Source organism: Oncorhynchus mykiss, chromosome 15 (genome assembly GCF_013265735.2).
Source record: "Oncorhynchus mykiss isolate Arlee chromosome 15, USDA_OmykA_1.1, whole genome shotgun sequence".
Classification (NCBI taxonomy): Eukaryota; Metazoa; Chordata; class Actinopteri; order Salmoniformes; family Salmonidae; genus Oncorhynchus; species Oncorhynchus mykiss.
In genome coordinates, this window is record NC_048579.1 from 59,984,960 (window position 1) to 60,000,855 (window position 15,896).

Genomic DNA, 15,896 nt, shown 5'->3' on the forward strand with positions numbered 1-15,896 from the left:
GTTCACTTCCCTCTATGAGTGTGTGTGTGTGTTTGTAGGTGAGTGTGTCTCTTACTTCCTGCGGGGCACTGAGTGTGTGTGTGGGGGTGCTAGGTAGAGGCTCGGGGCTCGGCTCTTCCGTACGGGTGACGCGGGGTGGTGTGGCCAGCAGCAAGGGTGTACCCGGCGTCTCTGATAGGTCGGCCCGGGTTGGCGTTGCGCAGGGAGAGCCGTAGGGGGTGGAGCTCTCTGACATGCAGGCGTCCAGTGGACACAGACCCAGGCGCCGCTTCTTCAGAGGAGTGGGCAACTCTGTATGACACATACACAGAGAGGAAGGGTTACTCACATGCAAAAAACAGACACTTGCATACAAGACTTATGTTCCTTCTAAGTGATGAGAAACACATTCCTGAGTCCTCACCAGAGTCCTCACCTGGCAAGGTGCAGCTACCGTTGTAGGGGAGTGGACTGTCAGAGTCCCCGTTGATAGCGGGGCTGAGAGGGCCCTCGCTAGGCATGACCAGAGTGGGCCGGCCGCTGCTGGGTGGAGGGGTGGTGGTCTCCTCCTCTAGAGCCTGCTTCAGCCAGCGCTGTGGGGAGAAGACAGGGAGGGAGAGGATTTAGACACGTCAACCACAAATACAAATCACGTTCACTAATCTCCAAGGCAGCTACATCTTAGAAAACCTAAGTCTCTGTTATTGACAATAATACTGTCCCTCTGCCCGGTTAACCCCGCCAGTCTGTCCCTCTGCCCGGTTAACCCCGCCAGTCTGCCCGGTTAACCCCGCCAGTCTGCCCGGTTAACCCCACCAGTCTGTTTTTCTATACCTGACAGCTAACTCTCTCCATTCCCCTGTGAGGTGGTGAACAACATACCTTCTTGCAGGAGCCTGAGGTGGGCGTCGTGTCGGGCAGCTCGCGGGAACGCCGGCGTCCGGTGGGCACCCCAGGGGTGGTGGGGCTGCGGTTGGCCAGGAAGGGCGAGGAGAAGCGGACGTAGTGTTTGGGCGTGCTGTAGACGTGCGGGCTGGGGCCCATGCCGGGCAGGGCGTTGAGCTGGGTGGCCAGCACCTCAGGGTCGCTGCTGATCCTCAGGGGCCTCTCCGGGGCCGGCTCTGGGGTCCGCAATGACCGCTCCTGCTTGTCGACGCACCACTCACTCACTAAGTGCTGTAGAGAGACAGAGAGAGAGCTTTAGTCAGAAGCACACTGCATTTAATTATAGTATTGAGTGACATTTCACTAGAAGGAATAGAACATTCCTATTAGTCTAAATAGAATAGTGACTAGTCGTGTTTAGGGGTGAGCACTGAGCCGTGGCTAGGATACCTTTTTAGTTTTGGGGTACTTCTGCCCGGAGCGGTTTCTGTCAGGGGCCGGGGAGCCACTGTAAGGGGGGCTGGTGTCGGGGGCATGGGAGGAGAGGGCCTCTGGTTCAGGGTCCCTGGGGGCCTCTACGTCTAGGCTATCATTGGCCAGGGGGTCCAGGAGTTCTCCGGGCGAGCCGGGAGGTATGTCAGAGCAGGTGCTGATGGTGCGCGCTCGCCGCCTCTGCTGCCCGATGTGGGTGCGGCTCCGCGAGAAGCTCTTCCTCTGCTTGCTGCCTCGCAGCTTGGCCGGCGTGGGCTTGTTGAGACCCGGCTCCTCCTTCACCTCTAGCAGGGGCTGGGAGAGACCGGGTTAGGATAGAGTACAGTAGCATAGTTTTGGATGGGTTTATAGTCCCCATTAGCTAACCCTTCAGATTATTGACAACATCCTCTTTTAATACTAACGACCTGGTGAGTGCAGGCATAACGAACATGTTGAGGCAACTATCACTTACCGTCATGATACCAGGAGACTGCATGTCGGCCTCCGGGGTGGCAGGGGGCTCCTCCTTGATGCCCCCCTCTGACTTGGTGCCGATCTTCTCCAGGGCCTGCTCCCGCCTCTTCTCCCTCTTCTCCATGCGGGCAAAGGCCTGCAGGATGGCCTCCATCTTCCTCTCTTCACGGGTCTGTAGAGGAGAGGAGGACAGAGCAGTAAGCGTTAGTCCACGTGGCCTAGTCTCCTGAACCCACTGGGCCTAGAGGGGGAGGGACACGTTATCGCAACACAGGACAGGCAAGAGGCAGTCTGGCTGGCTGGCTGGCAGAGAAAAAAACAGCGGCGGCGCAGAATGACAGAAAAAGGACCACCACTTCCTCTTCCAGTGGAGGAAAAACCAATGGAGATAGAACAAGTAAACACCCTGTTGATGTGAGACCAAACTAACTGGAAGTGGGAGGTGGGAACGTAACATTAACCCTTACCAAACCATTCAGGGTGTATAGAACACCACGGCTGCCTCCACCAGACTAGTTTGACCACCCCCAGTAGCAGAAACACACTGGGGTCTGCCACAGGGCCGGTCAGTGGAGGGAAGATGGAGGTGGGGGTTAGTATGTTTGTCAGTCAGTGGGGTCCCCTATGAGGTGGAGGGGAAGGCAGGCAGGCAGGGGTGGGTATGTTTGGGGGTGGGTAGGGGTTGGTGGGTCAGGTTTACCTCCGGTTTACTCAGTCCCAGACAGCTGGAGGCCCCCACGCCTTGCAGATGGGACTCCTCCGCTGGGCTGGCCTGAATGGTTTACAGAGAGACAGCCTGGTTTAGAAGACAAGAGGCCCGGTCCCCCCCAATAACACACATAGAACATACACACACCACCACGGTTCCCCACTCTAGGGGCTTCAGTGTGTCGCCGACCCTCAGGGATCCTCAGACAGGTGGGGGTGTGGAGAGGTGACCTGGCCACTACAGGGTTATGAAAAAGGGGAGAGAAGAGGGGGGCAGATAGGGAGAATGGCTGCCTTATGCCTGTAGACCTGTGTCCAGTCTTCACCTTGTCTGCTTACACCAGCATATCCAGTAGGAAGACTTTATTTGGGCTGAATGAATGAACAGTGATTTCAACACAACCCACCACCACTGGAACTCAGCCACATTTTCACCACCTCACCACAGTGTCATAAACCACATACTGAACCCACGACACAAGGAAAGAAAACCAAGACAATAGCAACCAATCCAATCACCAACTTTCACCAATGTTGATGACAAGCAACTACATACCATCTGCAACACCCAAAACTGAACATTACTGCAACTAATATTTGAACTGTGTGTTCCATGCCGTGTCTGTATCCCTGGCACCAAGCCGGATCTTTAAAATGAGTGTGGGAGACATACCATGCCTAACACACACAGACATCACCAGTGTTAAGAGCCCATGCGGACAGGGCATTGTTGTGGATGTGTGGTTGAACACCATACATACACCAGACCAGTGGGTGATTGTCATGTCAGAGGACGACAGTGCATCCAGAAGCTCTTTCTTCCACAGTAGAGGGGGGGAGTTCCTCCTCCTGGACCAGCTTGCAGCTTCCCTTGGAGGGAGGCAGGCTATTGGATGTCCCAGACTCAATGAGGCCCAGGCAACAAAGAAGACCCCCCCCCCCCCCTCTTCCCTCTCACTCAGGGCTATTTAGCAGAGTGGGAGCCAGTCCATTGGCCAGAACGATGAGTCAGCGCTTTACACCTTGGGCCTCGTAGTGTGAAAGGGAGCTGACAGCAGGGTAATTTCCAGAGTGTGTGTGTGTGTGTGTGTGTATATGACAGAGGGAGAGCGTGCCAGAGTGTGTGTGAGCCCAACTCTCTAGGTCACCAGAGCTCTTTAGCAGGAGAAAGGAGAGTAATTGTTCATTTCAAAACAGTTGGCCAATTCTGTATGAGGGTCATACTCAGACACACAGGGAGAGTTCCAGTACTTACGTGTGTTGAGGCTAGGGCTCTTGTTTACTCAGCTAATTAGAGAGGAGAAGGAGGGTGTAGAGGGCCTGTGGCTCTGGAGGGCCCAGAATGGTGCAATGTGTGATGGTTTAGCAAATGAACTATTAAATAAATGAGGAAAATATGTATAATGATGACCAAAACACAGAGCCTCAGTGTTTGAGGGCTCTGCCAGAGGAAGTGAGTGAGCAACAGAGAGCATGGGCGGGGGGGGCGCGGGCTAGGCTACACAGCAACAGAATGAGGCAGAGACAGCAGCAGAAGCAGGGAGGTGGGGGGGAACCACCACCACACAAACAGTGACCCATACCAGCAAGGATGAGCTTTTTCCTATTGGGGGGAGGGGGGGGGGGGGGGTTATGGGCTGTACACAGCAGGGCGCGCTGCAGCCCTGGCTCACAGAACTTACCATCTTCCTCTTTCTCTCTGCAATGGTCTCCTCTGACTCCATCTCTACTTCACTGCTAACGGAGTTATCAGGCTGGTCTTCTACACCCTCTAACTCTGTAGGATCCTGTTAGAGGGGGAGAGGTGCTTTATCATGGCACTGACCAACCACAGGCAGTCTGGCTACAGACTAGAGGGTCTAGAGTAGTGAGGTGGTAGGTGGGGAGGGGGGAGAGTGACCGTTGGGGGCACTGACTGGGGGCACTGACTGGGGACGTGGTGGGTTTGTCTGTCCACAAACTTGCTCAGAGCTTGTATTCGGTCCTAGGCAGTCAGAATAACATCGAAACGCAATCATACCCCTTATCAAAGAAGAGCGAGAGACCAGGTTCACTTCTGTGATACATTGTTTGGAGCCCACTCCCAACAACTACCCTGTAACCAACAACTACCCTGTCATATGTCAAGTTGTGGCTCGTGGTCACACAAAGGTCTGTTTGCGCACAATGACAGATGTGGACAGCTTCCCTATTCAGCGTGTTCAGTTCATGGTTTGTGCGCGGTGTTCCGATAGAAATGCCTCGCACTTTATCTCTGACGTCTGAGCCTCTTCACCGTTCCTCATTCTAGACCAGGCCTGGGCAACGCCAGTCCTCAGGGGCCTGATTGGGCTCACACCTCATCCATAGCAAACACACCTGATTCAAACTAATTGCATTCTAAACTGAAGATCATAATTAGGTGATTATTGGAGTCGGGTACAAACCATGCTTCTGTGTGCTTCCCTCAGATCAGTCCTTAAAAATCACTCATCGTGGGAACTACCAGTCCCTACCACAGTAGCAACATGCTTACCGATAAGACCTATGGCCTGGGTCGGGGTTATTGGACAACATAACAAAATGTTTTGCAATGGAATAGGAAAACAGACATTTCTTACTGGACAGGTTCAGATTGTACCTCTGTTTCACTGAGCGTTTTCTTCTGTTAGGTATCTACTGAACACAAGGTTGGGGACCACCCCAGAGACAGAGGGCTTTCTCTCTGTGTATAACACTGAGTACAGTGCCTAGTGGTGCGTTCAGGAGCTCCTGCAGTAGAGAGGACACAGCGTGATAGCATGTCTCATCTGCCACTAGAGGGCTAGACACGGCATGGTGAGAGAGATGGCTGGGTGCAGGAGTGGGCTTTGGCCAGGGAGAGGGGGAACCAAGATGGATGATAGAGGAATACAAGTAGTCTACTAATGGATAACAAGAATAAAACAGAAACATTGAAAAATGGCTACACGCATGGACAATGGACACTAACTAAATGGAAAACAAGCTAAATATGATAAAGTCTTTAAGGGGAAAGACAACTTATAGGCTCCTATGAGGCAATCTTCAACAGTGATGGAGAAATGGCAGTGGGTGAAGGTTATGTGATGGGGACGGGGGAACGTGTGGTGATGGGAACGTGTGGTGATGGGGGACGGGGACGTGGGGTGTGTGGTGATGGGGGACGGGGGGGAGAAACGTGTGGTGATGGGGGAAAGGAAACGTGTGGTGATGGGGGATCGTGTGGTGATGGGGACAGGGGGGGGGGGAAACGTGTGGTGATGGGGACTGGGGGGGGAAACGTGTGGTGATGGGGACGGGGGACGGGGGGGAAACGTGTGGTGATGGGGACGGGGGGGAAACGTGTGGTGATGGGGACGGGGGGGGAAAGTGTGGTGATGGGGGACGGGGGGGAAACGTGTGGTAATGGGGGACGGGGGGAAACGTGTGGTAATGGGGGACGTGTGGTGATGGGGACTGGGGGGGGAAACGTGTGGTGATGGAGACTGGGGGAGAAACGTGTGGTGATGGGGACTAGGGGGGGAAAAACGTGTGGTGATGGGGACGGGGAAACGTGTGGTGATGGAGACTGGGGGAGAAACGTGTGGTGATGGAGAATAGGGGGGGGAAACGTGTGGTGATGGGGGACGGGGGGGGAAACGTGTGGTGATGGGGGACGGGGGGGGAACGTGTGGTGATGGGGGACGGGGGTGGAACGTGTGGTGATGGGGGACGGGGGTGGAACGTGTGGTGATGGGGGACGGGGAAACGTGTGGTGATGGGGGACGGGGAAACGTGTGGTGATGGGGGACGGGGAAACGTGTGGTGATGGGGGACGGGGAAACGTGTGGTGATGGGGACGGGGAAACGTGTGGTGATGGGGACGGGGAAACGTGTGGTGATGGGGGACGGGAAACGTGTGGTGATGGGGTGGGGGACGGGGGGGAGCGTGTGGTGAAAGGGGGGAGAGCGTGTGGTGAAAGGGGGGAGCGTGTGGTGATGGGGGACGGGGAAACGTGTGGTGATGGGGGACGGGGAAACGTGTGGTGATGGGGACGGGGAAACGTGTGGTGATGGGGACGGGGAAACGTGTGGTGATGGGGGACGGGAAACGTGTGGTGATGGGGTGGGGGACGGGGGGGAGCGTGTGGTGAAAGGGGGGAGAGCGTGTGGTGAAAGGGGGGAGCGTGTGGTGATGGAGGACGGGGGTGGAACGTGTGGTGATGGGGGACGGGGGTGGAACGTGTGGTGATGGGGGACGGGGAAACGTGTGGTGATGGGGGACGGGGAAACGTGTGGTGATGGGGGACGGGGAAACGTGTGGTGATGGGGGACGGGGAAACGTGTGGTGATGGGGGACGGGGAAACGTGTGGTGATGGGGACGGGGAAACATGTGGTGATGGGGACGGGGAAACGTGTGGTGATGGGGGACGGGAAACGTGTGGTGATGGGGTGGGGGACGGGGGGGAGCGTGTGGTGAAAGGGGGGAGAGCGTGTGGTGAAAGGGGGGAGCGTGTGGTGATGGAGGACATGGGGGAGCGTGTGTTGATGGAGGACGGGGGGAGCGTGTGGTGAAAGGAGGGAGCGTGTGGTGAAGGAGGACCGTGTGGTGATGGAGGACCGTGTGGTGATGGAGGACCGTGTGGTGATGGAGGACGGTGGGGAGCGTGTGGTGATGGGGTGGGGGACGGGGGGGAGCGTGTGGTGAAAGGGGGGAGAGCGTGTGGTGAAAGGGGGGAGCGTGTGGTGATGGAGGACATGGGGGAGCGTGTGTTGATGGAGGACGGGGGGAGCGTGTGGTGAAAGGAGGGAGCGTGTGGTGAAGGAGGACCGTGTGGTGATGGAGGACCGTGTGGTGATGGAGGACCGTGTGGTGATGGAGGACGGTGGGGAGCGTGTGTTGATGGAGGACGGGGGGAGCGTGTGGTGATGGAGGACCGTGTGGTGATGGAGGACGTGGGGGAGCGTGTGGTGATGGAGGACCGTGTGGTGATGGAGGACATGGGGGAGCGTGTGGTGATGGAGGACCGTGTGGTGATGGAGGACATGGGGGAGCGTGTGGTGATGGAGGACGTGGGGGAGCGTGTGGTGATGGAGGACGTGGGGGAGCGTGTGTTGATGGAGGACCATGTGGTGATGGAGGACGGGGGGAGCGTGTGGTGATGGGGAGTAGCTTGTGGTGATGGGGACGGGGGGGAGCGTGTGGTGATGGAGGACGGGGGGGAGCAGCGTGTGGTGATGGGGACGGGGGGGAGCAGCGTGTGGTGATGGGGACGGGGGGGGAGCAGCGTGTGGTGATGGGGACGGGGGGAGCAGCGTGTGGTGATGGGGACGGGGGGGAGCAGCGTGTGGTGATGGGGACGGGGGGGAGCGTGTGGTGATGGAGGACGGGGGGAGCAGCGTGTGGTGATGGGGGACGGGGGGGATCAGCGTGTGGTGATGGGGACGGGGGGGAGCAGCGTGTGGTGATGGGGACGGGGGGGAGCGGGTGGTGATGGGGACGGGGGGGAGCGGGTGGTGATGGGGACGGGGGGGAGCGGGTGGTGATGGGGAGTAGCTTGTGGTGATGGGGACGGGGGGGAGCGTGTGGTGATGGAGGACGGGGGGGAAGCGTGTGGTGATGGAGGACGGGGGGGAGCGTGTGGTGATGGAGGACGGTGGGGAGCAGCGTGTGGTGATGGGGACGGGGGGGAGCAGCGTGTGGTGATGGGGACGGGGGGGAGCAGCGTGTGGTGATGGGGACGGGGGGGAGCAGCGTGTGGTGATGGGGACGGGGGGGAGCAGCGTGTGGTGATGGGGACGGGGGGAGCAGCGTGTGGTGATGGGGACGGGGGGGAGCAGCGTGTGGTGATGGGGACGGGGGGGAGCAGCGTGTGGTGATGGAGGACGGGGGGGAGCAGCGTGTGGTGATGGAGGACGGGGGGGAGCAGCGTGTGGTGATGGAGGACGGGGGGGAGCAGCGTGTGGTGATGGGGGACGGGGGGGATCAGCGTGTGGTGATGGGGACGGGGGGGGAGCAGCGTGTGGTGATGGGGACGGGGGGGAGCGGGTGGTGATGGGGACGGGGGGGAGCGGGTGGTGATGGGGGAGGGGAGCGGGTGGTGACGGGGGGGAGCGTGTGGTGACGGGGGGGGAGCGTGTGGTGACAGGGTGATGAGGATGGGGGGGGGGGGGGAGTGGGGGGGGGGGGAGCGTGTGGTGATGGGGACGCGGGGGGAGAGTGTGGTGACGGGGGACAGCGTGTGGTGACGGGGGATGGGGGGAGCGTGTGGTGATGGGATGAGCGTGTGGTGATGGGGACGCGGGGGGAGCGTGTGGTGATGGGGACGCGGGGGGAGCGTGTGGTGACGGGGGGGAGCGTGTGGTGATAGGGTGATGAGGATGGGGGGGGGGGAGTGGGGAGCGTGTGGTGATGGGGACGCGGGGGGAGAGTGTGGTGACGGGGGACAGCGTGTGGTGACGGGGGATGGGGGGAGCGTGTGGTGATGGGATGAGCGTGTGGTGATGGGGACGCGGGGGGAGCGTGTGGTGATGGGGACGCGGGGGGAGCGTGTGGTGATGGGGAGCGTGTGGGGATGGTGAGTAGCTTGTGGTGATGGGGGACGGGGGGCGTGTGGTGATGGGGGACAGCGTGTGCGGACGGGGGGGAGCAGCGTGTGGTGATGGAGGACGTGGGGGAGCGTGTGGTGATGGAGGACGGGGGGGAGCAGCGTGTGGTGATGGAGGACGGGGGGAGCAGCGTGTGGTGATGGGGACGGGGGGGAGCAGCGTGTGGTGATGGAGGACGGGGGGGAGCAGTGTGTGGTGATGGAGGACGGGGGGGAGCAGCGTGTGGTGATGGGGGACGGGTGGGATCAGCGTGTGGTGATGGGGACGGGGGGGGAGCAGCGTGTGGTGATGGGGACGGGGGGAGCGGGTGGTGATGGGGACGGAGGGGAGCGGGTGGTGATGGGGGGAGGGGAGCGGGTGGTGATGGGGGGGGGGGAGCGTGTGGTGACGGGGGGGAGCGTGTGGTGACGGGGGGGAGCGTGTGGTGACAGGGTGATGAGGATGGGGGGGGGGGGGGAGTGTGTGGGGGGGGGAGTGTGTGGGGACGGAGGGGAGCGTGTGGTGATGGGGACGCGGGGGGAGCGTGTGGTGACGGGGGACAGCGTGTGGTGACGGGGGACAGCGTGTGGTGACGGGGGATGGGGGGAGCGTGTGGTGATGGGATGAGCGTGTGGTGAAGGGGACGCGGGGGGAGCGTGTGGTGATGGGGACGCGGGGGGAGCGTGTGGTGATGGGGACGCGGGGGGAGCGTGTGGTGATGGGGAGCGTGTGGGGATGGTGAGTAGCTTGTGGTGATGGGGGACGGGGGGCGTGTGGTGATGGGGGACAGCGTGTGCGGACGGGGGGGAGCAGCGTGTGGTGATGGAGGACGGGGGGGAGCGTGTGGTGATGGAGGACGGGGGGGGAGCAGCGTGTGGTGATGGGGGGGGAGCAGCGTGTGGTGATGGGGACGGGGGGGGGAGCGTGTGGTGATGGGGACACGGGGGGGGGGCGTGTGGTGATGGGGAGCGTGTGGGGATGGTGGGTAGCTTGTGGTGATGGGGGATGGGGGGCGTGTGGTGATGGGGGACAGCGTGTGCGGACGGGGTACAGGAGCGTGTGGTGATGGGGACGGGGGGGCGTGTGGTGACGGGGGATGGGAGCGTGTGGTGACGGGGGACAGCGTGTGGTGACGGGGGACAGCGTGTGGTGACGGGGGACAGCGTGTGTGACGGGGGACAGCGTGTGGTGACGGGGGACAGCGTGTGTGACGGGGGACAGCGTGTGGTGACGGAGGACAGCGTGTGGTGACGGAGGACAGCGTGTGGTGATGGAGGACGGGGGGGGGGGAGCGTGTGGTGATGGAGGACGGGGGGGAGCGTGTGGTGATGGAGGACGGGGGGGGGGGGGGGGGGGGGGGCGTGTGGTGATGGGACGGGGGACAGCGTGTGGTGACGGGGGACAGCGTGTGGTGAAGGGGGACATGGGGGGGGGGAGCGTGTGGTGATGGAGGACGGGGGGGGGGAGCGTGTGGTGATGGGGACGGGGGGGAGCAGCGTGTGGTGATGGGGACGGGAGCGGGTGGTGATGGGGACGGGAGCGGGTGGTGATGGGGACGGGAGCGGGTGGTGATGGGGACGGGGGGGGGGGGGGGCGAGTGGTGATGGGGGGAGGGGAGCGGGTGGTGATGGGTGGAGGGGAGCGGGTGGTGATGGGGGGAGGGGAGCGGGTGGTGATGGGGGGAGGGGAGCGGGTGGTGATGGGGGAGGGGAGCGGGTGGTGATGGGGGAGGGGAGCGGGTGGTGATGGGGACGCGGGGGGAGCGTGTGGTGACGGGGGACGGGGGGGAGCGTGTGGTGATGGGGGGGACGGGGGAGAGCGTGAGGGGATAGGGGGTGTGTGTGATGGAGACATGGATTGAGGTGAGTTGTGTTGCCAGGGAAATCTTACCTGGTTGTTGGAGATAGAGAGGCGGAGGGGCGATAGCTTCCTCTGCTTGCCGTCGGCCCCCAGACCCTTGGTCCTGCCGTCACAGTCGAGGGTCATGTTCTGGTTCTGGCCCAGGTCCAGGTGGTCCCCTCGCTGCATCATGGGCTCCTTGTCCTTGCGGCCCCGCCGGCGGCTGCTGGCCTCCAGGTTCTCGGTGGGCTCCAGGTTGTGTTTCAGCACCGGGCACTCTGGGTTCCCCCTCACACATGCACAATCCACCTTGTATTTACTAGAGGGGGAGAAGGAAGAACCGAGAGAGAGTGGGGGGGGGGGGGGGGGGGGGAAGGAAGACCGAGAGAGAGAGCGCGAGAGAGAGAGAGAGGGGGGGGGGGAGAGAGAGAGAGAGGGGAGAAAGACCGAGAGGGGGAGAGAGAGAGAGAGGGGAGAAAGACCGAGAGAGAGAGAGAGAGAGAGAGAGAGAGAGAGAGAGAGAGAAAGACAGAGAGAGAGAAAGACAGAGAGAGAGAGGGGGGGGTGGGAAAGAAAGACCGAGAGAGAGAGGGGGGGGGGGAAGAAAGACCGAGCGAGAGGGCAGGGAAAGAAAGACCGAGAGAGAGAGAGAGAGAGAGGGGGGGGGGAAAGAAAGACCGAGAGACAGAGAGAGAGAGGGGGGAAGAAAGACAGAGAGAGAGAGAGGGGGGAAGAAAGACCGAGAGAGAGAGAGGGGGGAAGAAAGACCGAGAGAGAGAGAGGGGGGAAGAAAGACCGAGAGAGAGAGAGAGAGAGGGGGGGGGAGAGAAAGACAGAGAGAGAGAGATGGGGGAGAGAGAGACAGAAAGACAGAGAGAGAGAGAGAGAGAGAGGGGGGGAAAGACCGAGAGAGAGAGAGAGAGAGGGGGGGGGGGAGAAAGACAGAGAGAGAGGGGGGGAGAAAGACAGAGAGAGAGAGAGAGGGGGGGGGGGAGAAAGACCGAGAGAGAGAGAGAGAGAGAGAGAGAGAGAGAGAGGGGGAGAAAGACCGAGAGAGAGAGAGGGGGGGAGAAAGACCGAGAGAGAGAGAGGGGGGGAGAAAGACCGAGAGAGAGAGAGAGAGAGGGGGAGAAAGACAGAGAGAGAGAGAGAGAGAGAGAGAGAGGGGGGGAGAAAGACCGAGAGAGAGAGAGGGGGTGGGAGAGAAAGACAGAGAGAGAGAGAGGGGGTGGGAAAGAAAGACAGAGAGAGAGAGAGGGGGTGGGAAAGAAAGACAGAGAGAGAGAGAGGGGGTGGGAAAGAAAGACAGAGAGAGAGAGAGGGGGTGGGAAAGAAAGACAGAGAGAGAGAGAGGGGGTGGGAAAGAAAGACAGAGAGAGAGAGAGGGGGTGGGAAAGAAAGACAGAGAGAGAGAGAGGGGGTGGGAAAGAAAGACAGAGAGAGAGAGAGGGGGTGGGAAAGAAAGACAGAGAGAGAGAGGGGGGGTGGGAAAGAAAGACAGAGAGAGAGAGACAGAGAGAGAGGGGGGGTGGGAAAGAAAGACCGAGAGAGAGAGAGAGAAAGAGAGGGGGTGGGAAAGAAAGACCGAGAGAGAGAGAGAGAGAGGGGGGGGGGAAAGAAAGACCGAGAGAGAGAGAGAGAGAGGGGGGGGGAAAGAAAGACCGAGAGACAGAGAGAGTGAGGGGGGAAGAAAGACCGAGAGAGAGAGAGAGAGAGGGGGGAAGAAAGACCGAGAGAGAGAGAGAGAGGGGGGAAGAAAGACCGAGAGAGAGAGAGAGGGGAAGAAAGACCGAGAGAGAGAGAGGGGGGAAGAAAGACAGAGAGAGAGAGAGAGAGAGAGAGGGGAAGAAAGACAGAGAGAGAGAGAGAGAGAGAGAGAGAGGGGGGAAGAAAGACCGAGAGAGAGAGAGAGAGGGGAAGAAAGACCGAGAGAGAGAGGGGGGGAGGAAGAGGGAGAGAGGGGGGGAGACCGAGAGAGGGGGGGAGCGAGGGAGAAAAAAAAGTTTGAAAGACAACATGGTTGAGATTGACCAATCTTGTCGTGTGTGTGTGTGTGTGTATATATAAACTCAGCAAAAAAGGAAACACCCCTTTCTCAGGACCCTGTCTTTCAAAGATAATTCATAAAAATCCAAATAACTTCACAGATCTTTATTGTAAAGGGTTTAAACACTGTTTCTAATGCAGGTTCAATGAACCATAAACAATTAATGAACATGCACCTGTGGAACGGTCGTTAAGACACTAATAGATTACAGACGGTAGGCAATTAAGGTCACAGTCATGAAAACTTAGGACACTAAAGAGGCCTTTCTACTGACTCTGAAAAACACCAAAAGAAAGATGCCCAGGGTCCCTGCTCATCTGCGTTAACGTGCCTTAGGCATGCTGCAAGGAGGCATGAGGACTACAGATGTGGCCAGGGCAATAAATTGCAATGTCCATACTGAGAGACGCCTAAGACAGCGCTACAGGGAGACAGGACAGACAGCTGATCGTCCTCACAGCGGCAGACCACGTGTAACAACACCTGCACAGGATCGGTACATCCGAACACCACACCTGCGGGACAGGTACAGGATGGCAACAACTGTCTGAGATATACCAGTAACGCACAATTCCTCCATCAGTGCTCAGACTGTCTGCAATAGGCTGAGAGAGGCTGGACTGAGGGCTTGTAGGCTTGTTGTAGTAAGGCAGGTCCTCACCAGACATCACTGGCAACTACGTTGCCTATGGGCACAAACCCACCGTCGCTGGACCAGACAGGACTGGCAAAATGTGCTCTGCTCTGATGAGCGTTACACCAAGGCCTGTAATCTGGAGCTGGGATCGATTTGGAGGTGGAGGGTCCGTCGTGGTGTGTCACAGCATCATCGGACTGAGCTTGTCATTGCAGGAAGACATCCTCCGCCCTCATGTGATACCCTTCCTGCAGGCTCATCTTGACATGACCCTCCAGCATGACAATGCCACCAGCCATACTGCTCGTTCTGTGCGTGATTTCCTGCAAGACAGGAATGTCAGTGTTCTGCCATGGCCAGTGAAGAGCCCGGATCTCAATCGCATTGAGCACGTCTGGGACCTGTTGGATCGGAGGGTTAGGGCTAGGGCCATTCCCCCCAGAAATGTCCAGGAACTTGCAGGTGCCTTGGTGGAAGAGTGGGGTAACATCTCACAGCAAGAATGGGCAAACCTGATGCAGTCCATAAGGAGGAGATGCACTGCAGTACTTAATGCAGCTGGTGGCCACACCAGATACTTTTGATTTTGACCCCCCTTTGCTCAGGGACACATTATTTAATTTCTGTTAGTCACATGTCTGTGGAACTTGTTCAGTTTATGTCTCAGTTGTTAAATCTTGTTATGTTCATACAAATATTTACACGTTAAGTTTGCTGAAAATAAACGCAGTTGACAGTGAGAGGACGTTTATTTTTTTGCTGAGTTAATACATACATATATGTGTGTGTGTGGTACTAAGTGATCGATTCCACCCTGCTTACCAGCAGCCATAGTCATAGTCAAAGCCTATGGTGATCTCGGTGCCTTTGCTGATGGACCTCAAAGAGTAAATGTACAAATGGAGCATACCATCCTCTAATACATGACGCACCTGAGAGAGAAGAGAGAGGTGGAGAAAAGGGGAGAGAGAGAGGCACCTATTGAAACTCATGAGGTTACGTTAAGTTGAAGTTAGTAGCTCTGGGAGGTGTGGTCAGGGTTTATAGCCGTAGGTTTTGTATCGTGGTCTGCGATTGGCTACTCACCTCAGAGTTGGGGGTGCAGGAGCGTCGGATGAAGCGAGCCTCGTTGCCAAAGCTGCGGGCGTCCACACACATCTCCAGCCCGTCAAACTTTGAGTAGAACAACACAAAGGGGTACGGCCTAGAAAGAGAGAGAGAAAGAAAGAGAGAGAAGAGACAGACAGAGAGAGAGCGAGACAGAGAGAGAGCGAGACAGAGAGAGAGCGAGACAGAGAGAGAGCGAGACAGAGAGAGAGCGAGACAGAGAGAGAGCGAGACAGAGAGAGAGCGAGACAGAGAGAGAGCGAGACAGAGAGAGAGCGAGACAGAGCGAGACAGAGAGAGAGCGAGACAGAGAGAGAGCGAGACAGAGAGAGAGCGAGACAGAGAGAGAGCGAGACAGAGAGAGAGCGAGACAGAGAGAGAGCGAGACAGAGAGAGAGCGAGACAGAGAGAGAGCGAGACAGAGAGAGAGCGAGACAGAGAGAGAGCGAGACAGAGAGAGAGCGAGACAGAGAGAGAGCGAGACAGAGAGAGAGCGAGACAGAGAGAGAGCGAGACAGAGAGAGAGCGAGACAGAGAGAGAGCGAGACAGAGAGAGAGCGAGACAGAGAGAGAGCGAGACAGAGAGAGAGCGAGACAGAGAGAGAGCGAGACAGAGAGAGAGCGAGACAGAGAGAGAGCGAGACAGAGAGAGAGCGAGACAGAGAGAGAGAGAGACAGAGAGAGAGAGAGACAGATGAATGAAATGCAGTGCTGGGCAGAGAGACATAGTAACAGATTGGGGATGTCCATATGGTGACCAGGGGAAGACAGCCAGGAGCTCAACAGCAGCTGAGAAAGAACGTGAGGAACTTCACTGCCCACTGCCAAGGGAGGACCACAACAAACATACCCCTTCTATCAATCTCTCCCTCTCAAATGTCTCAGACATACAACTATGGAAAGGAGTAGAACTCCACTTTTAAATTTGAGCTGAGGATTCTACTTGAGCTCAGGTTTCCACCAGATGGGTCCTCACCTCTTGAAGAAGCATCCATTGGCCTCAAACTGCTGTCGCAGCATGAACTTGCCCCTGTACTCTATGATGAGGGAGTCTGGAGCCAAATCCCTCACTGCCTTCAGGATCTTCTTGTTCTTCTGAACCTGGCTCTGGAGAGGGGAGAGAAAACAGGACATGAGGAAAGAGGCTGACTGATATTTGCAGAGGCAATGTGTGTATA

At 58.3% G+C, this 15,896-nt stretch overlaps 1 protein-coding gene across 15 annotated transcripts in view; it reads right to left on the reverse strand.

Moving 5' to 3' along the window:
* Window positions 1-15,896, reverse strand: part of kmt2e (lysine (K)-specific methyltransferase 2E) — a 40,412-nt gene that overhangs the window by 3,865 nt on the left and 20,651 nt on the right. For 9 of the 15 annotated variants that reach the window (XM_036944857.1, XM_036944860.1, XM_036944855.1 and 6 more), the window contains 11 exons: window positions 15,695-15,825; window positions 14,698-14,815; window positions 14,434-14,543; window positions 10,979-11,246; window positions 4,203-4,307; window positions 2,513-2,584; window positions 1,811-1,984; window positions 1,315-1,650; window positions 862-1,155; window positions 404-572; window positions 56-291 (listed from right to left, as the gene is read on the reverse strand). In XM_036944857.1, the coding sequence (XP_036800752.1) occupies window positions 56-291; window positions 404-572; window positions 862-1,155; window positions 1,315-1,650; window positions 1,811-1,984; window positions 2,513-2,584; window positions 4,203-4,307; window positions 10,979-11,246; window positions 14,434-14,543; window positions 14,698-14,815; window positions 15,695-15,825 (2,013 nt within the window). The remainder of the gene's footprint in view (window positions 1-55; window positions 292-403; window positions 573-861; window positions 1,156-1,314; window positions 1,651-1,810; window positions 1,985-2,512; window positions 2,585-4,202; window positions 4,308-10,978; window positions 11,247-14,433; window positions 14,544-14,697; window positions 14,816-15,694; window positions 15,826-15,896) is intronic. The other 6 variants (XM_036944861.1, XM_036944863.1, XM_036944856.1 and 3 more) reach the window with 5 other exon arrangements.